Raw genomic sequence first — 27,685 nt, forward strand, 5'->3', positions numbered from 1 at the left:
CTTTGAGTTTTTGTTTTTAATATTCTCAAAGTTCGTTCTTAAAAGTGCAGATTAAGTAGTTAACGTTCTTCAGTAATATATTGGGGTAAAAAAAGTAAAGTATGTGACTTTATTATCTCCACACGTTTTACTGAACTACAACAAATATTCTGAATAGAAAATTTGATACTGTCATTATCCAAGTAAAATATAAAGCTTCCTCTAAGTCATGTAAAAAGGAGCACTGGAAAAGTTCATGATGGTATAATATATCATTCAGCATGTTAAAAAAGATTGCATGTCCCGAAACGGCGTTTTCATTTAAAGTGCCTTACAAGGGCAAAAGAAAGATTCTGTTCCTAACAATAAGCAGTACGTGGTAATTTCTTGCATCTCACCCATGAGAAGGAACCTTCATTTCCAGTTTGAAGTAGTAAATCCTATGTGACATGCATAAAGAGAGATTTGTTCTGGGGACCATAACATCCTCTTCCATCTCAGCTGAAAGGTGGGATGAAAGCCTTGTTGAAGTTATGTAGAGAATTATGAAATATTTCTAAGGTGTTTTTAGTCCATGCCTTCAGCCCATGAATTCCAGAGCAAGGGTAACAGCAAACTAGATCCACCTCAGTGCTGAATTGTTCCTTTTTTTTTTTTTTTTTTTTTGGTGGTATTTTCCCAGGAAGTTATGTGGGCTTCTAGGGTGGTTTCTGTCTTTCTGAATCTTGTATTCCATCATGTTTTGCAATATTTGTTGGAGGGAACTAATGCAGTATAACTACTGCACTGACTCTGCGTCAGAAATATGTGAGACGTAGCCAGAACGTCAGACCTCCTGCCCTACTTTGCATTTGTGAGATATGTGCCACTTACGAGCTTGCCTGCACTGCTCAGTGCAGTGTATCACGGAGGAACCCAAGTGACTTCAGAATGACCTAGCTCACATAGCAGAAGCTGATGCAGCTCTAAGCTGCATGTTGTAGACAAATCATAAAAGCCCTTCAACAGGTATCAGTTCTGCTTTTCATGCCTTTCCAAAAATGGCAGGATTAGGCATTACTGAATCTTGAAAACAGCAGAAGCAGCTTTATAAGCAGCTCGGTATTCTTTGGAGTTTATTTGTCATCTTTTCAAGGAACTGGAACGAGATGCTCTGCTGCAATGCCATAAATGCTATTTCATTACATCTGCTGCAATGCCTTTCAGATCTTACGAGAGAGCTTTGTGGCTTTTGCTGAAGCCACAACACAATTTCCCAAAGCAATACCCAATTAAACACAAGGTTGTAAAACAATGTAAACTTCACCAAAGGGAGAAGCGTCGGCTCTAAGGTATTTTGAGAATGTTCAGACAATCCTAGCAGAGGTGAATGGGTTACTATGTGGAAAATCCATAGTCTGACAAATGTTCTAAGAAGAAGCTAACAGTAAATGTAAGCTGTTCTGCGGAAAGGGACAGTGGAGGTGAGAAGCCATTATAACTGGAGAGCTGTCTGTGAAAGTGTGTGAAATGTGACTGATCAGCACCACAAAAACCTAATTCTAAGATCTCCACAAGTTCTATACTATAAATAGTGTTTAATATTTTCATCTCTACTCTGGAACTGGCAAGAACTATTCTGTATGGGTGACACACATTTAGACTACAGAAGGCAGTAACTTCAGTGACTTCTGACCAGAGCAGGGTAAGCATGATGGTAAGTGAAACTCAGTTCTGAGACTTGCTAAGTTGTGTTCATGGAGAAACAATTAATTTAATAGCTTTATTGCAAATTAGGAAGAAAAAAAAAAAGGGCCCAAGCCTCACTGGAGAGAAGTCAATGTAAGCATGCTACAAACATCACGTTTTTCCTCTTTTCCTTTCTGGTGATCATGTTTAGTGAAGATATGTGACATAGGCTTAATTGTTCAGAAGGCATTGAAAGCTGATTAAAGATGTGGAAAAAGACAGTGTCTTGGAGCTCGTATGAATATGAAAAATAAAAAAGAAAGAGAGGATTTGTAATTCAAGGGGGCATAATTGTGATGGAAAGAGAAACCAGGGTGCGACCTTGTTATTTTAAGTCCATAGGAAGCAGATTCTGAACTCATAAAGTTAACATAGTGAATGCTTAGGATATTATATTTTTGAATTTTTGAAGGACTAAAGTCTATACAGATAATTAGAAAACACAACTGTATTTGATAGGATTATGAAATTATAAAGAATTTAAACCTGCATGCTTCACAAAATCCTGTGAATATGGCAATATTTTCTTTGGTGAGTTCAATTTCATGTATGTCTGCAGAAGATGTTACAAGCTTTGGTGAGACTTGTAGTATTGGTGACATTATGGAAAAGATACTTGTCTGCACAGACCTAGCTAGATAATACTACAGATTAAATATTTACCTTTAGTGAAGATGTTGTTTACACAAGGAGTGCAAAACAGACCCGACAGAGGAACAACAAGCAAAAGTTTTGCCTTAAAAGAAACTTCATCCACAACCAGTCTTCCAGTAAAACAGTGACAGATAGCTGCTAAAATATATGATGTCATATTTTGTGATGGAAGGTAGCAGATCCTGAACTGCAAGAGAAATACATGGGCAGGTTATTTATGTTACCAAGAGTTTATAGGAATTCAGATTTCTGGTAATTTTAATTTTATAGCATCTTGCACTGTTTTGCTTTCAGTAGCCAAAAAATAACATCACATGTGATTCTGCTGTGCAGGACCTGAAATGTCATGACAAGTATGGATTTCTCGTCATGCTGTATTAACCACTCAAACAAAATGCAATTGCATGCTTCATGTAAGTACTCCAAGAAAACACAAAGACAATAAATAAACAGAAATGACTACACAGGGGAAATTAGACATAGCTATCCTTCACTTGTCTGGATATCTCTGTGCAGAGATCAGAAATAAAGTTTCTCTGCTAAATCAAATTGACCCTGTAGGTAACAAAAGTTTAGTCTGTCTTGATCTGTGTAAGGATCTTAAAGCACTCTGTTTATTGTGGCACTTACTGCACTCTAAACAAACATTGGCAATCTTGGCAAAGTAGAAAGTCTGTTGTTTCTGAGCAACAGAGACTGGGAATTGTGTTTGACAGATTCAGTCACCATTTTAGCTGGCACATACCCAAGGCGTAGAAGGGAGCCAGGCAATGCTTTATGCTTGAGGCTTTGTATAACTTACCCTTGAGATCTCAGACTCTTTGTAGGGAAGAACTGAAGCAAGAGGTTGCCAGCTGATGCTCACCCTCAACAGGGCAATCAGTTGCCAAATTTTTTTAGCTTGCAGACCCTTGAGAAAAGTGAGTGTCTTGTGGGATGAAGTAGCACATGGGCTGTATGATGTGTCAGATGTGGGACAGGCTACTTAACTGCAGCTGAGACCCACAGGATCTCCTGACTGCTCCATGGTGATGTCTAGCATGGGTCAGTAACCAGAGGGGTCAACTTGAGTCATGAAGTGGGGAGCGAGGGATGTGAAAACATGCTGGTGATAGGAGAAGGGTCATAATTCTTCTGGCCTCCTATCAACTTGGCAAGCATTGTCAAACCCTGTGATGGCATCTGGCTGAGATGCTAAGAACCTGTACCACAGAGAGACAATTAATCTTAACATAAGCCTGTGAGGAGTATAAAGTTCTCTTGTGAGAAGTGCACCCATTTTGGGGTTTATGGCATAGCTTAGTTTGCTATATAGGCATGTTAAAAATTGGCCTGCAAGGAATTTGTCTCTTACTGCATCAGCAGATGCTATATGCATATGTTAGATAGAAAAAATACTGTACATGCACTTGTAAATTAGTGTCATCCCAAATACACCCATGAGAAATCTTGTGAGTGAGTATGTGGGAGGCATTTAGCAATGCTGGTTTGCTCTGGAAAGGCAGAAAATGTGTTGTGGATGTATCCATATACAGTCATCACTGCAAATTATCATCATGGTTGCACAAACTCTTCTCCTTGAGGGCTTCAGATAGAACGTGAGCCACTGAACTACTATGCCCATTTTTCAATTGTGCTGCTCAGTGAGCTACGGGCATGGACAGGTACTAAAGGATTTCAGCTGTAGTGTAACCCTAATTGGCTGAGAGTGCACTTCCAGCTGGTGTGGTATGCTTCAACTGAGTCCTGCTGATTTTCAGTTCCAGAATGAATTCAAAATTGTTGTATTACATTTATATTTTCCTTTTGCAGCTATTTAGGTTCTAAAATAAATAAATAATAAAAAGGTGCTACCTGGAATCAAACTTCAAGGTTAGATTTAAAATAAAAATTGTTTAATCTTTGTGGGGTTTTTTGGTTGGTTGGTTTTGGTTGAAGAAAAGATTCCTGTGTTCTTCATATGAAACTTCCTGTGGTTGATCTTTTTGCTTTTTAGAGTTTCATATTTAAATGACTTCAAGGGTCAGCGGGCAAGAAACTTGTCATTTCCAGATACTTACTCCTTTTGGATCATATTTGCTTTCCAGTACATTAGCACATTGTGGGTCACAGAGAGACCGCTTAGATGCTTATCTCATATGGGGCTCTATGTGCATCCCAGGTGCCTGTTGTCACTAGAGTTTGTGTGTCTGTGTTGGCTCCACCCAGCTGGTGCCATCCAGCTGGGTGAATTCTGAGCATCTTGTTTCAAATGTTAAAAATGGCATGTTCAGACAACATGAAATTTGTCTTCCAATGGATGCCAAAAAGACAAAGTTAGTTGTAACTATCGTCTTTCTTATTGTTATCTATTTCTTTATGCTCTACTTTGTTGGAATCCTTAGGTCAAGGAAAAAAAGAAGTGTGTCCTTACAGTGAATGTTTGCCTTGGTCTCTGGATTGTCCATGCTGTATCTGGTATGTGGCTACCCTGCGCTGGGAGAGAGCTGTGAGGGAGGAGCATCTTGTATGTATCTATTACACTTAGGTATGGTGTATAAAGCATACAAGAAGGAGTTAAATTTGCCCCCATAATTTAAGCTTGCTTCAGGCTGGTGCTTCCTTAACATTGTGGTCAAGGATAAAGTATTAATGCCTTGGGCTTGTACACGTAAGGAACTCTGTTATAAGTGGTAAAAACACCCCCCCCCCCCCCCCAAATATCACTTTTGTTTTGTAGAACTGAGAAATACTTGTCATTTTAGATATGTGTCTATATATATAAAACCATATCATCATTTGGATTGGAAATGACCCTTGAAATCATCAAGTGACAGTATCACAGTATGTCAGAGGTTGGAAGGGACCTCAAGAGATCATCGGGTCCAACCCCCCTGCCAAAGCAGGATCAACTAGGATAGTCTGCACAGGAACACATCCAGGTGGGTTTTGAAAGTCTCTAGAGAATGAGACTCCACAACCCCCTTGGGAAGCCTGTTCCAGGGCTCTGTCACCCTCATTGGAAAGAAGTTTCTCCTCATGTTGAGGTGAAATCTTCTATGTTCTAGTTTGAACCCATTGTCCCTTGTCCTATCACTGTGTACCACCGAAAAGAGCCTGGCCCCCTCCTCCTGACACCCACCCCTCACATATTTATAGACATTGATCAGATCCTTTCTCAGTCTTCTCTTCTCAAGACTAACTAGCCCCAGGGATCCCAGTCTCTCTTCATAGGGGAGATGCTCAGGTCCCCTAATCATCCTCATGGCTCTCTGTTGGATTCTCTCCAGCAGGTCTCTGTCTCTCTTGAACTGGGGAGCCCAAAACTGGACACAGTATTCCAGGTGTAGTCTCAGCAGGGCAGAGTAGAGAGGTAGAAGAACTTCCCTAGACCTGCTGGACACACCTTTCTTGATGCATCCCAGGATCCCATTGTCTCTCTTGGCCACAAGAGCACATTGTTGTTCCATGGAGAACTTGCTGTCCACCAGCGCTCCAAGGTCTTTCTCTGTGGAGCTGCTTTCCCGCAGGGCAGCCCCTAACCTATAGTAGTGCCTGTTCAACCATTAACCCTAGTCTACTAAGTTCACAACTAAACAACCTTTAAACACATCCAGGGGCGGTGACTCAGTCACCTTTCTGGGCAACCCGTTCCAATGCTTGACTATTCTTTCAGTACAATTTTTTTTCCTGATGTCTAACCTAAACGTGGCACAGTGTGAGGTCATTCCCCCTTGTTCTACCACTAATTACCTGTGAGAAGAGACCATCACCTGCTTCTCCATATTGTCCTTTCAGGTAGTTGTAGAGGGCAATAAGGTCTCTCCTCAGTGTTCTTTTCCTCAAACTAAACAGTCCCAGTTCCTTCAGCCACTCTTCATCAGACTCATTCTCTAGGGCCTTTACTAGCTTACTTGCTCTTTTTTGCACCTGCTCCAGACAATCAATGTCTTTCTTGTATTGAGGTGCCCCAAACTGAACATAGTACTTGGTGTGGCCTCTTGAGTGCCAAGTGCAGGGGACCAATCACTTTCCCACTCCTGCTGGTCACGCTGTTGCTGATACAAGCCCAGATGCCATTGGCTTTCTTTGCCACCTGCACACTGCTGGCTCATATTCAGCCACTTGTTGATTAGAACCCCCAGGTCCCTTTCTGCTGGACAACTTTCTAGCCACACTTCCCTAAGCCTATAGTGTTGCATGGGGTTGTTGTGGCCCATGTGATTTCTGAAGTGTGGTTTAGCACAACTGTGCACTTGACCTGCTGAAGAACCTGTCTCTCTATCAAGACTGTAAGAACTTTCTAAGCCAAGGCACTGGACAGACCTAGCTTTGTTTGGTCCTACCTTTAAAACGCAATTTGAGAGAAGGTAGGTGCGTTGTGACAAAGGTTGAAAGGGACGACAATAACAGAAGGCATTTAGATAGGCTGGTAATGTGTGAGCCTAACGTTGTGATTCATGACAAGAAGAATCTGAAACTACCATTTCTGGTACCACAGAGAAAAAGAATTTTCTGACTGCATAAACCAGTGTAAACATACCTGATACAAGAAAAGAGAAAGGGGAAAAACAAAGCATAGCTCTTTCCTGCAGATGAGGGAGTTCTGTAGTGATGAATGATTTACCTCAGGGGGAAAATGTATCTACTGTGCTATTAAGTTCATATGAAAAATGTTGTGTGATGTGTGAATCATTTTATTTTGAAACTTCTTTCAGACCTGGCTTGTTTACGATGTGTGATTTCTTTCCAAAATTGTGAACTCTGTAGAAAGACATACAGCAGCTGAATGCCCACTTTAAAATGGATATTCTACTTTCCTTTTTTTTCTGAGATTTTTTTTTTATAGACTTTTTTTTTTTTTTTTTGATCATACAAAAGTGGCAATGGAAAGATCGACAAACCACTTGTGATTGTGGAAAGCCCTTGAAGCAATGGTTGGTTACTCTTTATGAAAAATTCCGAAAGACTGAACTCAAAATAAGGCAGAAGGATAAGTCCTTAGTGGAGACTTCAGTCAGCTGAGGACCAAAGGGTTCTTCACAAAGTTTGACTATATTAGAAAATTGTTGGAAAAGATTATAAAAACAAGGTCTTCACCTCTAGTTTTAAGGAAGGAGAGATAAAAGGTTACATGTGGGAAAGGACTTTCTAATATTTGGCTTCTGATTTTTTTTTTTTTTTTTTTACTTGGCTTATGACTTCAGCATGAGAAGTAGCAGAAACCTTCAATGAGAAACTGGTTACCTATGAATAAATAAATGAAAATCCTCATTTATAGTGGTGCTTCTCATTATAAATTCACTTTTCTAATAAGTCATTTATTATTTTGTATCTGATAAAAAGAGAATTGGTATTCAAAATCAGGGTCATTCTCTGACCTACCCTTATGCTTCTGTGTTTGAGGCGCATCTTTTCCTTTTCTTAAACTGATGCCTCTGAGTGCCCAGGTTGGAATTTGGCACTAGCTGCTTTGGTATTAGCTTTGTCTTGTCATTTTAAGCATATTCCTTCCATCTCTGTTTAACTCTCCACAAGCAATGTTTACTGGTGTTGCAATGTCCTGTAGAAAGGGATTCAGGAAGATGCAGTATGGGAATTCCTTACTGAACATTACATGTCCTGTCAGGTATGATAATGTCTTGGTAACTTTTTCTTCCTTAGGATTGGTTTCTCTGACCATAGTACACTAGTAGCTCTTGGTCTTCTGTAGGATTGATTTAAATCCTGTGGTAGAAAAATAGGATCAAAATTGTTTTGGTTTTAGTCTCTAAGAAAGTTATCTGGAGGTCTTATATTATGAAATTTCATGGACACAAACATAACAGCCAGTTAAGTTTTACTAATAAAATTGCTTAAATAGCACCAAGTAATGTGTAGAAAAGGTCATGGGGCTCAAGTTATTCTCTTATCCACTCTGGCCATGTGGAAGAAGGCACCAATGTACAGCCCTTGTGTGCTAGAGAGATGTGTGCAATAGAAGGAGACAGGGAGACCTTCAGAAAGTCTGTATTGCTGTTTTATGGGAATGTGAAAAAAAAAAAAAAATAGCCAGCCAAGAGAGAGGCTTGCCCACCTTTAAATGAATCTCCATTTGCCTTTTGGTGTGACTTTTCTTTGAATTTTCCCATCTTCACAGTAGGTATAGGTGAAAAGGCTACCTCTATAAAACCTGCCCACCACTCCAGGTTAATTTTTAAACAATTTTGAATAATAGGAGATTTAAGAAATATTCTACATCTGTGCAAGTATGAGATAAACGTGGTTATCCACAGTCTCCAGAGATGAAGATGTTTAAAAAGTAAAAATAAAAATAAACTACCTCAACAAAACCATGCAGTCAAAAATGGAAATAACTTTCAAGAGGTCAAGCGTCATTTAAGCATCGAAAGAGGAGATCTGATGTCCCGTTGTTTTACTCAGCTTCTTGTGAAGAGGTGCATAAATATTGAAACTTCTTGAAAGTCTGTCCTAAGGTTCACAGTGGGAACTATCAGGTGTTAAACATGTTTGAACAACTGGCAAATTTCATGTATTCAGGCAAGAGCTGGTGAAATTTTGTGGGGTTTGATGTTTTTCCCTGACTTGATTCACACAGAGCTAAAGAGGAGAAAGAGATTCAGGTACTCCAATAATTTAGAATAGCTTTATCAGGTGTTTAAAAAGTTTAAAAAGTTGTGTGATGTCTGCAGCAACTGCTAACAGGAAAGCTGGAGAATGCATATTTGCAGTGTTTTAGTGACAGCTGTTTTGTAGCACTGAATGGTCATGGGGATAGGAGGATAAGGATATGATTTAGGGTTGTGCATTTTTTTTTTTTTTGAGGTGGTCATTGGAGTATGGAAATTGCTCTCTATGCATGAGGTAACAATAACTTTTAGTGAATTTACCTTGAGCCTTTTAACATTTAGTTTGTCATAGAGCAATAGCCGTGATAGTATTATGCATATCCCAGAGGCTCCTTTCTAACTCTCCTGCTTAAAGTTTAGATCAAAGGATGTGAAATGATGCTTTGGAATGATGCTTGCAGTAGTTTGAATTTGTCATTTTCAAGCAGATGTTTTACTGGTGCACAATGGTAGATTGTGGAGAAGAGATCAATTTGGTTTGCTTAAAATTTCTAAATGAGTAGGAGGGTACAGACAGTGGCATGTGCTCCTGATGTGCTGGAGAGACAACAGAAGAGAGAATTATTTAGTAGTTATTTCAGAAGCAGTGTCAGGATGCTTAGACTGATGTTCAGCCCTCCTGCCGTCAGTATAAGGCATGATACAAAGGAGAATCTTTGGAGGGGGGAGCCGTTCCCCATACAGAAATTTCTAGTGGTACTTTTTGTGCATATGTATCATCACTCCTGGTTAGACAGGCAACCAGGGATAACGGGTTCCTTGCTTGTTGATGCTGCTCAGAATCCAAATGCATTTCTTAGTGCTAAAGTACTAGGAGGTATTATCAGCTTGTCTAGAGCTGCAATGTTTGGATGCTTTTTGTAAAAAGCAGGAGAGTATTTTCCTCTTGTGCATGCCGGAACTGAGTCTGAGCCTTGCTGACATTAAAATAATACTCAGAATGTACATAGAAAACAGTGCCAAAGGAGGTGGCAAAGTCAAGCATCCCTGCAGAAAGCTAATGGAGGTGTGAAAAAAAACAATTTCATATAATGATTTGTAATGAAAGACAGGTGAAAGAAGCACAGGGTGAGAAAGTGCAGTTTGTTCTTTGTTGAAGGGTAAAAGAAAAAATTCTTGAAGAACTTGTTAGGAACAGAAATCAAATATGCAGTATTCAGGAAACCAGTTTATGTCCCTTGAATTGAGATGGTTGCAATTAATTCTCCCTCAGAACTAGTGTTGGAGGAGAGGGGAGGAAAGAGGAAAAAAAAAATGTCAAAGCTGATTCAGGTCCATTTCATGCCTTACAAAAGTATTGATGTCATTGTGATTCATGTGTAGCTGTGTAAAACCATACTCTATTCAAAATTACCATTTTTAAACATCATGCCAATCTATGATTCTGGAACTACATGTGGTTGAGAAAGCAGAAGTATAGTTATTCTGGGGAATTTCTGTAGAGGTGCTATTTAGCTGCTTTAAGGATTTTGTCATTGTTAGTTCAGAAAAACGAGAAAATGTTTAAGTTCCATGATATTCCACATCCTCAACCAATCACACAGCTAAACTGTTGTCTAAAGTGTTTTAAATTATTACTTTAAAATGCACACATTGTTCAGTGTTTCCTGGTTCTGCCTTCCAGATCCACCCAACTGCAAAGTCAATAGCAAAACTCAGCTGTAAAGCACATTGTTCACTGTAATGCTGTTTCTGCTCTTTACTTTTGTCCTTTGGAGGAGCTAGAGAGCAGTATCAGATCTGTCTCATATAAAAACAAAGCCACCTCTTATCAGTCACCAGTGCTTTCAATTAATGCACTTTTATCAGTGGAGCGTGCCTTGTACTAATTTCATGGTGATAACTTTTCCATGCAAAATGTAGCGTTCAATGAAGATTAACCCAAAAAGCTTACTCGGAAAAGAACTGGTGCGTTTGTTGACCACTTGATGGCATCACTCAGTTGTGGAGAACTTAACTGCTTTGACCGTAGAGCAGTTTTACTTGTCTGCTTGGTATAAGAGGACATTATGTTTTGTTTTAGACAGTTAAAGGCTCAAGAGAGCTACTAATATGCTCCCATCGATGAAATAAAAGCCACAGCTACACTTTTGATAACTACTTCTTTGTGGTATATTACTTACTATTTTGAAATAATCTCTTTACCTGTATAAACACCAATGGAACAGTGGTCTAGATTGTTTCTCTTCCTGCTCCTGGTTAGCTTTCTAAGGATAGTTTAGTGGGTTGATAAAAATACAAGGAATGTTGTCATCCACTGAAATGTTTTTTTAGTTTGCTTTGTTTCCAGGGAAATTACTTTAAACCTCCAATTGTTCCCATCAATATGCATTCCAGGAAAAGGATTTATGTGATTTTGTGTGTTAACTATAGCTCCTGTAAAATAAAAGCCCTTTGCAGCCTGCATACCAAAACTAGGTGATCTGTGTATGTGCAAGCCAACAAGGACAATTCACTGAAAATGCTGAACCCTGGGGAAAATGTATTATTTAGAGGTAAAGGATGGTTCTGGTAGTAGCAGGGGAGCTTTGAGAATTTATAGGTGCTGAGAAGTGATGTACAAGACATCAGGTAGTAAAACATATCATTGAAAGCAACTTGAAGATTTAAATACTGCTGCTTCTACACAGCCAGTGCAATGAACAGTAATGAAGTACTCCAAGCAATGACACTAAGGGGATAGATCCAGCTTCTGACCCCAGGAGAGGTAAATGGGCACTGTTGACAAAGCAGAACAAGGAATGAAACACTTCCACTGTGCCTCTGTTTTGTGAGAACGGGTCAGCATATTTCTGGAGGAAAAAAAAAATCTTATTTATTTATTTGCATTCTTCCTTTTTCCCAATCCTTGTTCAGCTCAGGCTGCTTGAATGCTGGGGGAAAAAATGAAGAAAAAAGAATTGTGGGTAGGATTTTTAAGGAAAAAAAAATTGGTAAACATTTCAGAATCTTTTGCTTTCCTTAGCTTTTGAGGTATTTTTTAGAATCTCCTTTGTGAGGGATATTCTATTATACAGGTTACATGTACACTTAAATGTGCACATTAACATGTATTCATACTGGTTTTCTTGTATGTATGTATTTGTTTTCTGGCATCTTTTCATCATAATTGATGCCTTGCTGAAATTATAATTGCTATCCTACAAACCATAAGTGATTATGCATATCTAATTTTTGGATCTCAAAGTGTTTTGAGCTCGCCTGGTGAGAATTTCACCTAGACTGGAGACTGAAATGTCCAGTTAAAAGACTTTACCTGTACAATTTATGATAAGTTTTCCTAAAAGAAACAAACACTCTGCGTATCGACTGACTTGCCTTGTCTTATTCCATTTGATAAGAAAAGCTATGTAAGATTACCTTACTTTTTGTTTTCTAATAAAAATAAAAGAAAGATGAAGGATGGAGACAGAATTCAGATACAGACTAAATCGTAATTCCCGCGTTTTTTCTATGTATTATCTAGTATAATGGGTTTGGTAGTTCTTAGGAAACTAAGTAGCAAAAAAAAAAAATCCCATAGAGAGCTCTCAGTGACAGGTGTTACTCTGTCCATTTCTGGTGTACTGCATCCAGTTCTGGTGTCCTCATCATAAGAAGGATGCAAAGCTGCTGGAGCAAGTCCAGGAGAGGGCTACAAAGATGATCCAAGGGCTGAAACACTTCTGCTATGAGGATAGGCTGAGGGAGCTGGGGTTGTTCAGCCTAGAGAAGAGATGACTTCAGAGGGGCCATAGACCTGCCTTCCAATACCTGAAGGGATCCTACATGAAGGCTGCAGAGGGACTTTTTGTAAGGGTGTCTAGCAATAGCACAAGGGGGAATGGTTTGAAGCTGAGGGAGAGTAGGTTTAGACTGGATCTTGGGAAGAAATTCTTTTGTACGAGGGTGGTGAGACTCTGGAACAGGCTGCCCCGGGGAGGTTTTTGGATGTCTCCTCTGTGGGGATGTTTAAGGCCAGGTTGGGTGAGGTCTTGAGCAGCCAAGTTTAGTTGTGAGGCATCCTGGCCCATGGCAGCTAGTTTGGAGTGGCTGATCTCTAAGGTCCCTTCCAACCTAAGCCGTTCTCTCATTCTTTGATTCCATTGCTAGCAAATACTGTTTCCTCCATGTTTGTACTAAAAAGAAAAAAATGGGCCTACCATAGGTCAGTAATGAGCTTCTTTAATTTTCACGGAGTCAGTGGTAGTCAGTGTCTTGCTTGGCAGTATGTAATCCATGCATGGATGTTAATGGTTCTCCTGTTAGGTTTATACCCTTTTTTAGCTTTGACATCGTAAATCTCTGAATTTTAGGGGACCCTGCCCCCAGGTTTCATTTCTGCTTAAATGAAAGGGAGGAAATATTTATTGTTCTCAAATGTTATATCTGAAAAAATACTCATATAAGTTGGAGTAGTTAGAGTGTTTTGGTTGATTTGATTTTTATATCAAGCCACAGTGGACTAATTGCAAATTTCCTTTCTTATTCTGAGATACATTTTGTTTTGATTGAAGTTCTGTGTAATGGAGTAAGAAATATTCACCTTCACTTCATCTGAGGTGATATGGCAAGAAACATGCCACACAAAAGATTTTTGCTTTCTACATTTGTTATCTTTTCTCTGTATTAGCAATTATTCTGTGACAGGTAACTGTAGTCTTATGTAGAGTTTTAATAATAAAAATAATAAATTCATGGGTATTTGAAGAAATACCAGTGTAATTACAGAACATTAAAGTAAGCAAAAGCTTACAGAAGTGGAAGAAAGTATATTTATTGATAAGTATCCAAAGCAAGGACAACTGTGTAGCATGGCATTTTGTGACAGTAATGCAAATTAATTATGAATTGCCTTTGTCAGTTAATAAAAGAAGCTGAGGAATAAGCAAACTTCATGAAATGTAAAGTAAGGAAAAAATATTTATCAGGAAACCCCCTTTAGTGGAGTATCAGGCAGCATGAGTGCTTAGATGACCAATTTTGATGTTACCCTTAATTCAATAACAGTAGGAGTGAATCTTTATATAGATCAGTATTTTTAATAGAAGCATTTTCAGTGATATTAAAAAAAAAAATCTATAATTTTGTCTGCCTGATGGATTAGTTTTGCACAAAAGCATTTAAATTTTAAAGGCCTTTTGAGACCTAAAGGGGATGTAGATAGTAGTATTTTATTATCTTTCTGTGTGACTGGTTTATCTGGGAGTTTGTGCCCAAGCTTCACAAAATTTTGTCACATACTACAGCTAAAAGGATGGTAGCTTTGAAATCTAGTCACAAACGCTTAAGTGCCAGCTTCGTTCATTATTTCATTGCAGAGTACTACACCAGAAATACCAGGTATATGCAGTGTGGCTCAATTTCCATTCTATTTCCATACCCGAAGTTCTTTATATTCATTTGAAAAGCTTTGTAAGCAAGAAGGCAGTGACCTGTCAATTTTCAAACAGTGATTATTTTTTTAAATGTAACTAATTTGTAGTTATGATGATTTTCTATTTGCAGTGCAGTAAAGAGCTCCTAATGGCTAATCAAACTGAAAAAGAAGAAAAAAATTTCAAGTGAAAGTAAATTTGGAGAAGATTTACCAAATATGATCAAATGATGTGGTAGGGCCAGCTATAGTGATACACAGAAGTGAGAGACAGAAAGGCATTGAAGTTTGAAGAGGCTGTGTGGATGCGAGTAGGTGGATATTGTAAGATCTGAAATTAGTGGCAGCTGCTCCATCAATAATTGTGGAAACAAAGGAGCAAGTTTCTACCCTTTTCTGAAAAATAGAAACCACTGAAAGGGAGACTGAAAGATGGTGATATTGTCATGTTTCCAGGAGCAAGATAACAGTTTTTCTTGGAGTATTTTGATTCTCTGCAGTTTGAAGAGAAAGGGATTTAATTACAGAGAGATCTGAGCTAAAGCTCTTAGTGCAAATATCCCTCTGAGGATGGTACAAAATCAGGACTTTTCCATCTGCACCCCTTCAGAAATAGGATGGAATGCATGAGGCAATGGTAGAAAAACAAGACCTTAAGCAGAATTCTTGCATCATCTCATGTATAATGAGTTGATTAGAAAAGGTTGTATGGATAAGGTGCAGTCCGAAAAGGAATAGCTGCCCTTCCCGGCTTAAGTGTGGTCTTAATGGGATATGACCAGAGTTGGAGATGTGGGTCACAGAATGAAAGAAAAGTTTAGTATGTATTGCTCTGATGTAAGAGTCAAGTTAGACAAATGCTCAAAGTATATTCGCCTGTGTTACTTCTGCCAACATCTTGACAGAGAGACACAGAGAAGCTAAATGGAAAAAAACAAGGCAATAGATTGAGAAGAGATCAGGTGGTGACTTGTGAAACTCTGTAAAGTAAATAGCAGTTCAAGATGTAAAATGTCAAGCAGGTGTGGAAAGGGGAGTTTATGACAGCAGCTTTTAAAAGCATGTTTGGAGAGATATGTCACTGAAAACCAAAAACTGGATAAATCAGTAATGTAGGAAATTTGAATGACTTTACAGAAATCCAAATGCAAGCTTGAGAGACAGTCTGTTGATGGAGGCCAACATTAATGAACAACTGCCATGAAATAATTTAATCTGCTCAAACGCATGAATGCAGATTTATTCTTTAGGTATGGTGATACTCATGTTTTCATCACATTAACACGTATATTTCTTACTGTATTGTTTGTAGGATTTTGGTGTCTTCTTAAAATGAAGTCTGATGGTGATAAAGGTTTTTAGTACAGTAAGCTAATAACTATTGCTATTCATATAGCAATGAAGTCTGGAAGCAGGATTGCTTGAATGTTATGAATACTTAAAATATTGTGTCTTTAAATTTATATAAATATACCTATAATATAAATATAAAAGCATCTTATTTATATCAATATATAGTTGCTAAAATTGCAATTGTAGTAATTAAAGTTCGCTAAAGATCTCAAGACGGTTTGATTCCAATTTGCCTTATGTTAATAGGTTGACCTGAACCAAGGCACCTCAAATCTCTGTATCTCAACATTCAGGAATGGGGGTTATGAAATTCATGTACCACACAAAATTACTGATTTATGTAGTCACATAGTCAGGGTTCCTTGATTGTTGCTGAAAATCCATAGCCAGTATGAAGCAAACCAGAAAATTATAGACATCTTTTTTCATGTCAAAGTTTTGCATAAAAAGCCTGTGAGGAGAAATCATAAAAATTTTGCCACCAAACTTTTCTTCTGTAATTGTATAATCCATGAACATTCTCTTACAAAGGAATGTCAGGATGTCTTAAGAGTTAATGAGTTTTTCAATGAATTGGAATCTGCTATGTAATTGTTCCCCATTGTGTCACTCAGTCATAAAGAATACTTTTTCTTCTTTATGTTCTAACAGCTTATTCTCACCCTTTAGTGTCATAAGTGCATAGGGGTTGAACCTCTTGGAAGCAATTGTATTTTTGTATAGTGAAAGTGTTCTGTTAGAAATATGCCACGTTCTGTAATTTGGCTAAGGAAAGCAATTCCGAAAATATTAAACCTTTTATTCTTTAGTCATTCTAGTTTTTTATTGCATGCTACACTATCTCAAAACAGAGAGGCAAGTGGAGATAGCATTTACTGTGTAGCATATTCTTTCAGGCAGAACATAATCAATTGGTAAAATATCAGAATGTAGAAGTGTATTGACTAATTCTTCATTTTAATCCACTGAGACAAGCTACAAAACACTGGGAAAATGCCTCAACCACAACAATCTTCGCTGAGCTATTTCAGCTGTGGTGGTGGGCTGTGTTGAGAGATAAGTGCACCCATTTGCTGTGGTCTGTTATATCTCTGGTTCTTTTGATGCTAATATTGAGCAGCTTTTGATTAGTGTCAAACACTGAACAAAGTTATCTCCTGTTATACAACTTGTGATCAGCTCTATATTCCACTTTTTTTTTTTTTGTTTTTTCCTCTTATCTACTCTGTAAGTAAATTGTTCCTTCTGCAGACCCATGTGGCTTGCTTCCTTTACTCTCAGTGACAGCAAAGCTCACTGGTTGGTGATCTCTGCAGGGGTTTGTAGTTCAGCTCTGCTGTTCTCTCTCTCTGTTCCCACTTCTCTGTTCCCTCCCCTACTGTGACTAAATAAATTACCTGTATGACATGTTCAGTTTTCTTTGGCAAGAAGCCTGGGAAATCAAATCTGTTCTCGAACCTGGGTCTCCCATTTGGCAGATGTAATGTCCCCCTGCTGTTGAATCAGGTCATCTCTCAGGAAAAACAAAGAACAATTTCATATAGCTATAATCAACACAGAGTAAATTTAGATAATGCAGCTGACACATGTTTATTGAAAAGGAATAATATTGTATCAAGGAAATAATTGTAAAAGCACTTCGTCTTTGTTGCATTTCAGGGTGTATATTGAGCGTTCTGTGCATAGACAAGATCAAATGTTTTCTTTCTGTTATTCCATATCAAAGTGAAATATATTTATTTTCTGTCTGGTTCTAGGAAGATATTTTCTGACATCATTCATTGGTTGCATCTGAAAAAGTTTTATATGTTCAATTACTGTGGCTTTATGTAATTAATATTAACTGTTAATTACTATTAATTATTTGTAACTTTGACGTTTTGGCCTACTTGGAAGTGTTTAGAGGAGGAAAAAAAATCCTTCTAACACGCTGTGTTCATATTTCTACCTTCCTACTCAGTGCATGTACCCCAGAGATGAGAGGCAGCGGGTCAGTGACAGGCAGGCCCATCAGGTCTCTCCTGTGTATGCCTGGCAGTCCTACAGCACGTGTTGTGGGCAGCCTGTGCTGTCACCTGTGAGGCTGTCACCTTCTGCAGGGGAGGAGGGAAGCACCAGCAAGGGCAGACTCCCTTTGCCAGATGGAGGCTGAATTTCCTGCTTAGCTACTCACCTTGGAGGGGTTCTGAATGACACCCCAGAGGCTCTTTTGTTTATCTGTTGTTAGCAAGCTGCTGTAGACTGCAACAGGAGTGTGCAACATCTCCAGTCACTGCCTGTCTGGCTTTATTATGCTGTGCCTCTGTCCTGGTGAAGCCAAGTAGCTGGTTTCCTCTAGGCAGGTTGTGCTTGTGCTGGTGGTTGCCTGGGGACTGAAACAGTTGGTGAAACCCTGAGCTGGCCCCTAGCCCTTTTCAAAGAAAGAGAGGAGTAGAAACTGCCAAATGCCCTTGGGGAGCCCTTGGGGCCAGTGTGACAGTGATCTACAAGCCCTTGGTGATGAATTCCCAGGGGTCAGCCGTGCTATTGATCATTCAAGAGGTTTAGTAAAAATGGGCATCAATGAGCTGCTGTACAGTCTTACCACCGCCACTGACTAAATACCTGCTGACTTATAGCTGGGGGCGTTGGCTGGAAACATTTTCCAACCTCAGCTAAGTATCACGTTATCTTACCTGAAGAGAATCCTGGCAAAAGCAAGCTGTGTGAGAGGTTGCAATCTGTCCTGAGGAGCAGAGCAAGGCTGCCCAGGGCCCTGCCCAGGGCTGCCCCACCTGCATGGTCTGTGTGTCAGACTCACATAAGGCTTCATTCTCAAGATCAGATGGGCTCAAATGTATTTGCTGTGTTTTTAAATGGTATGTGCTTTTCCAGATCTTTTTAAAGATAGCTACAATATTATTAACAATTGTTTAGTCATTCATGAGTTGCCTTTGTTCTAACAAGTGCCCTTGTTGTTTCCTTGTTGCTCTAAGACATGCAGTGAATGATTTTTTCATGAGTTTAAAAACCCTTCAAAACTCTGTTGTATAAGACAAATCCTTGAAACTGAAATTGTTCTTTATTGTCCAAAGTTTCATCCAATGTGCATAACAAATATTAAGAGGTGAAAGCAGTCAATTGGAAAGGATTTCAGCTCCTGCTTCCACCAGGAATGACCTGAAACAAGGGCTGTAATCTCCATCTGCATCAGCTTCTGTCTGAAGAAATGGCAGTAGTAATGTTATCTGTCCTCAGCTTTGCCTTATCAGTACAGATTGCAGATAGTGTCTCCTGCTGTATAGGTACAGGACCTAAGTGAAAGGCTTCAGCTGATGCTGTAACAGAATTAATTTCAGTCCTGTGTTAATGGCATGGCTGAAGCCTGTCTTGTTCCCTTCTTTGCAACTAGGTTGGACAAAGGAATTATTGAGCTTGTTCTAACCCTCCTTTATTTCTTGTTTTTATTCAGCCTGTGACCTGATGACCCTGGGGATCTTAGCCTTAGTGACATCCACTGGTTGTGCCTCAGCCAATGCTCTGCAGTCCTTGACGGATGCCATGCACATCCCACACCTTTTTGTACAGCGCAACACGGGGGGCTCCCCACGCACTGCCTGCCACCTGAACCCCAGTTTGGAGGAGGAGGAGTACACTCTGGCTGCCCGACCACCTGTCCGCCTCAATGATGTTATGCTGAAACTGGTCACAGAGCTGCGGTGGCAGAAATTCATAGTGTTTTATGACAGTGATTATGGTAAGTGAAGTGCAGGATTTCAGACACTATTGCATTAATTCCTTTTTAACTGGGAAATGGAGAGGAACCTGTGAAAGGAGAAATAGAATATAACTTGCTGGTTTTTTTCATAGACAAAGAGGACAATATTTTGAGCGAATGAAGGTCTTTGGTTTGAAGCAAAGGTTGCTGTGAAAACTAGTTCCCAGACAAGAAGCAAAGTTGCTTAGCAACACCTACTAAGGCCTCCAAAGTTTGAATCGTCTCACACTTTTTCAGTAAAATATTAATAAAGTGTTGACATTGATTGGCAAGGGGGTCATATAGCTGTGCAAGGAAGTTCAACCTGGCCTCTTCCCATTCCCAGAAAACAATTTCTATCAAAGCTAAGTACTGTTCTCTTTAAAAATTAATTTTCACAGTAACTGTTGTAGTTTCTTTTTTTCACGTTTCCTCACTCTATTCTCCATTTGAACTTTTTCACAGTGATATACTTCCTGGCATAAAACCAAAAGGTAGAGTTAACATTTTCATGACGTCTGATGCATTTCCTTCAGCAAAACTTTTACTTTGGGCTGAAACTTGACAAAAAAGAGACTCTGCCCAAGCAAATGTAGTACTTCATAAGTTGAAAGAATTACTGAAAAAAACCCAACAACCCAATCTCTCATTGTGTCAAGCTTTTAGAATGAAAATGTGTAGATTTTTCTTTTTTTTACCTTTCCCCCACCACCATCCCCCCTCCCACTCTTCCCCTAACTGATATGAAGTGTTCCAGATGTTTAACTTGTAGTATTTTTAGCATTCTCATCTTAGGATATAGGAGCTTTAATGGTTATAGGATTTGTAATGGGAAAAATAAATTTTCTATGGTATGTTTTAAAACCTGCAAACAATTCTTGGTTTAAAATGTGACTCGTAAGCTTTTGGTGTTACAACTTACTATGAATACAATGCAAAGAAAGGAAGTTAAGGTTAAATTGCAGCTGAAAAAAATATCTTATGCATATCTGTGCATATAATTTAGATTTTATATGTTCTGCCACAACTGTGAAATAGATTTTTTTTTTTTTTTTGTATTCTCCCTGAATAATGACAGATTTTTTCAGTGGTGAATCAGAGATAAAAAACATCTTTGGTTTTGATATTTGTCTACTCCTGGTTTAAAAAACATTAGAAAAAACAAACCCAAAAAGGCTTTGCAAAGGCTCCTGAATTCAGATGATTTCTGAAAGTCTTGGGTGCAGCTTTCTGTTCTTGGTTGTTAGAGACCTTACTTGATTCTTCAACAGGCAGACTGAAGATGGTGAAAGGGATTTTAAGTGGGAAATCAACTGAGGCTGTAACATCCTTCTAATTATAGAGAAATGTTTTAAATATGAGAAGGCTGCCATGACGTGTAATATGTACACTTAAAGCCCTAGTAGCTCATGAAATAAACTTCAGTGTAATAACTATCTTACATAACACTTTCCTAGTGAATGCTTTGAAAGAAAAAAGCTCAGGGTATGTGGTAGGTGTTCTTTTGGTGGCCTTCTGGTAGTGATGAGAAAGTTGGTATGTAGCAGAGGCTTGTGCTTAAAAAGTTAAAATTTTTCTAGCAGTTATTTTCAAGAACTAAAAAATAATTCTTAAAAGAATGTCTTGCAAACATCCTTTTATAGTTACTGTTGTTTTTCTCCTGCGAATTTGTAGCTTTAACCTTTCCAAACTGCTTGAGTTGGGGATCCTTCAGTCCCTGGGAATGCTGGCCTTGGTAGCAGCCCAGATGCAACATGTTCAAAATGCTATCGCCCATTTTCCCTGGTAGCAATCCTGGTTACCAAACTATGGTATCACTTATTCCAGTAGTACACCTGTGTTTCTTTGCCTTTTTCTGCGTAGACTGAACATCTCAGTATCGAGTTCTTAATTCACATACTCTGTACAGTCAGCTATGATCAAATTTATCTTTTCCATTTACCACAGACTAGTCTTCAGTCTGTACCAGTAAGAGAGACACTAAAAGGGGGTGGGAAATTGCCACATACATTCTGCAACTTCCAGTGAAGAGCATGTTGCGTACTGTAGCTGCCCACGCACTGTTTCCTCTAATCTTCCTCTGGAATGTGACAACCATCTTATATTACTTCCATGAGAAGGGCTTCCATCATAAAGGACAACTTAACCTTGTCAGCTCTGGGCAAGCATCAGTAAACAGGATAAATAACCTAATTCCCACATTAAGCTCAAGTATAGCATCCCGGCTCCCAGAGCAAGCCGATTGCCCTTGTTAATTAGCTTCAGCAGGGCTGTGCTTATGCATCTTCAGCAACAGTGCCCTGCTCAGTGTGCAGGAGCTGACTGCTGGCCATGAAGAGGCGAAGTCACTTGAAGATCATGTTTATGGTTACAGAGAGTGCTCAGCACTGGGCTTTTGTGGTTTACTGTAATAAAGGATCCTTCTCTACCCGCTCTTTGGAAGTTCTACTATTCCCTTGAGTAACATTTTCATCCATTTGCTGATCTCTAAAAACCAGCCAATCCCTTGGCATCCTCCTTCTGGAAGCCCTCAGCTTTTCTAAAGACAAAAGAAACATTGCACAGTTTAAAGAAGTTCCATGTTTATAGGAATGCTGTGCTATGCAGGAGCTGAAAATTATTTACCTCATGAATTACTTGTCTCTTATCAGACATACATGAAATCCATGTGGAATTAGTTCGAGACTTGTTGAGTCACTTGGATATTCACAAGTCCATGGGACCTGATGGGATTCATCCTAGGGTGCTGAAAGAGCTGGCAGATGAGCTGGCCAAGCCTCTCTCCATCATTTTCCACCAGTCCTGGCTCACTGGAGAGGTCCCAGAAGACTGGAAACTGGCCAATGTGACGCCCATCCACAAGAAGGGACGAACAGAAGAACCTGGGAACTACAGGCCTGTCAGCCTGACCTCAGTGCCAGGGAAAATCATGGAGCAGATTGTCTTGGGGGCAATCACTGCATACCTGAAGGATAGCCAAGGAATCAGGCCCAGCCAACATGGATTTAGGAAGGGCAGGTCCTGCCTCACCAACCTGATCTCCTTCTATGATCAGGTGACCAGCCTGGTGGACATGGGAAAGGCTGTGGATGTAGTCTACCTGGACTTCAGCAAGGCCTTTGACACTGTCCCCCACAGCAAACTCTTGGCCAAACTGGCAGCTTGTGGCTTGGACAGCAGCACTCTGCGCTGGGTTAGGAACTGGCTGGAGGGCTGAGCCCAGAGAGTGGTGGTGAATGGTGCCACATTCAGCTGGCAGCCTGTCACTAGTGGTGTCCCCCAGGGATCAGTGCTGGGCCCCATCCTGTTCAATATCTTTATTGATGATCTGGATGAGGGGATTGAGTCCATCATCAGTAAATTTGCAGATGACACCAAGCTGGGAGCAGGTGTTGATCTGTTAGAAGGTAGAAGGGCTCTGCAGAGGGACCTTGACAGGCTGGACAGATGGGCAGAGTCCAACATGATGGCATTCAACAAGTCCAAGTGCCGGGTGCTGCACTTTGGCCACAACAACCCCATGCAGAGCTACAGGCTGGGGTCAGAGTGGCTGGAGAGCAGCCAGGTGGAAAGGGACCTGGGGGTACTGGTTGACAGTCGCCTGAACATGAGCCAGCAGTGTGCCCAGGTGGCCAAGAGAGCCAATGGCATCCTGGCCTGCATCAGGCATAGTGTGGCCAGCAGGAGCAGGGAGGTCATTGTACCCCTGTACACAGCACTGGTTAGGCCACACCTTGAGTACTGTGTCCAGTTCTGGGCCCCTCAGTTTAGGAAAGATGTTGAATTGCTGGAGCATGTCCAGAGAAGGGCAACGAGGCTGGTGAGAGGCCTTGAGCACAAGCCCTATGAGGAGAGGCTGAGGGAGCTGGGACTGTTTAGCCTGGAGAAGAGGAGGCTCAGAGGTGACCTCATTGCTGTCTACAACTACCTGAGGGGAGGTTGTAGCCAGGAGGGGGTTGGTCTCTACTCCCAGGCAACCAGCACCAGAACAAGAGGACACAGTCTCAAGCTGTGCCAGGGGAGGTTTAGGCTGGAGGTGAGGAGAAAGTTCTTCACAGAGAGAGTGGTTGGCCATTGGAATGGGCTGCCCAGGGAGGTGGTGGAGTCACCATCCCTGGAGGTGTTCAAGAGGGGATTGGACGTGGCACTTAGTGCCATGGTTTAGATAGGCATGAGGTGTAGGGTGACAGGTTGGACTCGATGATCCTTGAGGTCTCTTCCAACCTTCTTGATTCTATTCTATTCTATTCTACATTTGGGATTATAATTTCTGTACTGGCTAAATTAAGGATAAGCAACTGACTTGGCAACTAGAAATACAGAGTTGTCATGGAACAGGCCTCTTAATATTGTTGTTCTTATGATAAAGTATATTTTGTTTTACAGTGAAGCTACAAATACAAGTCTGTATATAAAAGTTCAGTGAAGGAATATGTTTTTTTTTCAGTGAAATGCCTTAAACTCTCTGCCAAGAAAAGGAGAGGCTTCACTGGAAACATGCAAAAGTTTTAAACAAAAATAGATTGCTAAATGGAAATGGTAGAAGCAGGGTAATAAATGCGAAACTAGTTTCAGATTTTGTAATTTGTAGTGGAGAAATTGATAATAGCAAAATAAAGCTTGGTTCTGGAGAAGTGGAGTTTCAAAGACCTCAGACCTGATGGTTACAGCATTCAGACTCTTCTTGATGTTTCACTGTTCTGTTGAACAGTCCCTGTGGGGGAAAGGTCAGTGGGTATGCATCCATACAATTCTCCTGGATATGTATATGACAAGATAAGGGTTCATACAGATACTGCATCTTCAGGACTCAGCCCTTGTTTTTCCACTTATGTATGGTTTGTGCATATTTTCAGAAGATGCAGAGAAATTGATCACATTGGGAGCTTTATGCTTATGAGATTGTTGCCTGCTAAGAAAATGATGGCTAAGCACTATATCAGTTCATGTAAGTCTTTGCTAAGACAGGACCGGTCTCCTCTCTTGCTGATGTGTTGTTGAGCTGTTGGAGGCGAAGGGCACAATGAGAACACTTTCTCTGTCCCTGCTATTCTTTGCCATGTCATCTTGAGATGGCTCTAACCCACCCTCTATACTTCCCTTTCTCATCTGTGAAATGGAAAGAAAAACCTTCCTCCTAGTGTGACTGAGCTGCGGTTGAAGTTTCTTTAGGAATTCTTCCTGGCAAATTCCAGGAAGAGATCAAGGGACAAGGGTCATGTTACATGCACTATTCTACTTAGAATGTCTATTAAAATCCTATGCTAAATCATGGTATTTGATATTAATTTTCTGGGGAAAAAATGAATTGACCTTAAGTTTGTCAATGACTGTCAGATAGTGTTCTGTGGTACTATGTCTACCCACCTGTGAAAGAACCTGAAAGAGAAATCAGATCTGTTTTGTCATTCTAAAAATTTTCATCTGCACTGGTGTGTTTTAAATTCCCGTTTCCTCTATAGGGACCTCTCTTCTGCTTCTTCACACATGTGTGTAAATGCATACTGGGAAGATAGACATTTTATTTTCATGAAGAATTTCTGAATGTTGAAACATCACAAATAAAATTTGCTAAAAAAAAAAAAAAAAAAAAAATAGAAAAACCCAAAGCAAAAACCCCCAGAAAACAAACAAGCAAAACCCAAAACCCCACACCCCCCAAAACTTTTAGTGTGGCAAGTTGCATAAAAAAACCTTACCAAGGTCTAAACTGACTGTAGCTTAAAAGCAGTGGGTGCTGCCTACAGTAGGATGAGGCTGGGTAATAAACAGATGCAAGTGTGCTCCTAGGGTGGGCAAACAAACAGATGTATCGTGAAAGGATCTGAGATAGGTTTTGGAAGCTGAATGTAAAAATAAAAACGAGAAATATCAATTTCTGAAGAGGTGTATTCTCACTACATTGATTTTACTGTTGAAAACCACTTTGTCTCTGTAGTTGTATTAAGTCTCTTTCCTTTCCTACCTGTATAACGAAATGCAAGACAAAAATGTTTATTTTTTCATTTCTTCATTGATGAAAATGCTATCAGACCTGTGAAAGGAAGCTGTAATATTTTATTTTGAATTTTTGTTGTCAATAAGTGAGTGTTGTCTGGTTAAGAAAAGTGTAGTACAAAAGTTTTACAGAAGAAACGTTTGAAGATTTTTAGACCTTTAAAATCCATCCGTGGAGCTTTGTTTCTACAGGGTAAAAAAAAACAAACCACAATTTACTCATTTATTATTATATATTTTTTAATGTTAAGTTTAGATATTTATTTTTTTCGTTACAATAATTGATGCAACAGTAATTTAGAATGATTCCTCATGAACCTTTCTATATAGAAAGAACTTGGTTTTCAAGATGATGAGTTTCATGGGAAGTTTTGTTTCATAGAGCAATAACATGGCAGTTTCCAGCCAAGGGCCTCAGAGTGGCTGGCCATTGGAATGGGCTGCTCAGGGAGGTGGTGGAGTTGCCATCCCTGGAGGTGTTCAAGAGGGAATTGGACGTGGCACTTGGTGCCATGGTTTAGATAGTCATGAGGTTTAGGGTGACAGGTTGGACTCGATGATGTTTGAGGTCTCTTCTAACCTTCTTGATTCTATGATTCTATGAATTATGCTATCCATGCAACTAACTATTGATTCTGGAACGGTCTTTCCTTTCTAAAAGTTCCTTTGTGTGGGTCACTACTCTTGCAATAATTTAATTTCTGAAGGAATATAATAACAAAAATTGAGAAATGCATGTTTTTACATAATCCATGAGTAACACTGCAAATCAGTTGTGGTGTGAAGTACTGGCTGTCATAACAAAAGCAAAGTAGAACATTTACACATAAACTACTTTCACCTTACCTGCTTTGTCTTTAAGATTTCTTTTATTCTGGTTGGTATAAAAGAAGTTATCTTCTGCTTTTTGCATCATTATTTCTGCTCTCAGACAACCACATCACTAGGGCTGCCATATTTCTCTACAGATTTTTTGAGTGAGCATGCCTTGTTTAATACAAATACAGGGAATCGTGAACCAACTCCACATGTGTTGGTATGTGCCTGTTCAACAAATCTGACAGTGCCAGAAAGTGTCAGAGTTTTTTCTGCATGTGCTGTGTGTTTGAGATTGCACACGCTATTTAAAATACACGTGTTTTGTTTTGTTTTGTTTTTCCAGTTGAATGGAGCAAACCAGCTGGAACTTTTGCAGAGAAGCAGTAGGATTTTTGTCTTTCAATATTAAAATTTATGGAATTTTAGCAGTTGGCCACAGAACAGCATAACTTTTTTATAGTCATACATCTGCACAACAATGACTTAGGGAGGGAATCCTTGGACATCTGTTACAGCTGCTGTAGAAGATTATAAATGGAAGAGACTTAAGCACCTTTTCTTCCAACAAGAAGAATTTATTCTATGCAAATTCTGCACCACCTAGTTATTTACGCATAACCAGGGATCCTGGATATCTAGACTCCAGATAATATAAAGTCTTAAATTTCTACCTGGAAAAAACTAAGACTTATCTGTGAAAAGAGTATCATTAATAATGTAGAATTATCATTGCTGTGGAGAATGCCAGGAAAGAAAGAATTTGTCCAAGTGGTTCAAGTCCTACAGGGAGTTTGTGATGCTGTGGGGTAGAGAAAAAATAGTAAATTGACCTTTTGACTTGTACATTGAATTTGATTGGGAAGCTATTGAAGAAATGGCATTGTGTGTTCCCATATTTATCCTTGAATCACTGTTCTGACTGTAGCAGCACTTAAAGTAATTGGCCAATTTAAATTAAGCATGGATTTTTGTCATTTTTGATAGTGTGGGTTTGTTTGGTTTTTGTTTTTTTTTGTTTTTTTTTTAGTAATGCATCACAGTGTATAACACTAAATGTAATTAAAGAAAGTCAACTTCATTTCAAATTATTACTTATAAATTAATTTTAGTACTTTGACTTTTAACGTGTCTGAATAAGTGTGCTAATTTAAGACTTATCCCGCTCTGACCTCCCCATAATTCCTAGCGGGGCATGGGAGCAGTGGACAGAAGTTGTTTCCCATGAAAGCTATTCATTAAATACTTCCAGGGCAACGCCTGATATCATACACAAATGAACTTAAAGATATGGTACAGCCTTTGTTCTGAATGAACTCTATCATACCCTACCTTAATGGTAGCAGAAGCCAGTCAGAGACCTTTGGGCAAACAATTTTGACAGTTTCAGGCAACTTGTCTTGCTAATAAATTTGAGGGAGATTAAGGATAATTTTGACCATTTATATAGTTTGAAAA

General features: G+C 39.4%; 1 protein-coding gene across 1 annotated transcript in view; it reads left to right on the forward strand.

The window, feature by feature from the left end:
• The window catches only part of GRID1 (glutamate ionotropic receptor delta type subunit 1), a 532,011-nt gene that overhangs the window by 202,705 nt on the left and 301,621 nt on the right, over positions 1-27,685 (forward strand). Inside the window, exon 3 of the mRNA XM_054382279.1 lies at positions 19,130-19,414. Coding sequence (XP_054238254.1) covers positions 19,130-19,414 — 285 coding nt within the window. The remainder of the gene's footprint in view (positions 1-19,129; positions 19,415-27,685) is intronic.

This window comes from Indicator indicator, chromosome 7 (genome assembly GCF_027791375.1).
Source record: "Indicator indicator isolate 239-I01 chromosome 7, UM_Iind_1.1, whole genome shotgun sequence".
NCBI classification, from domain to species: domain Eukaryota; kingdom Metazoa; phylum Chordata; class Aves; order Piciformes; family Indicatoridae; genus Indicator; species Indicator indicator.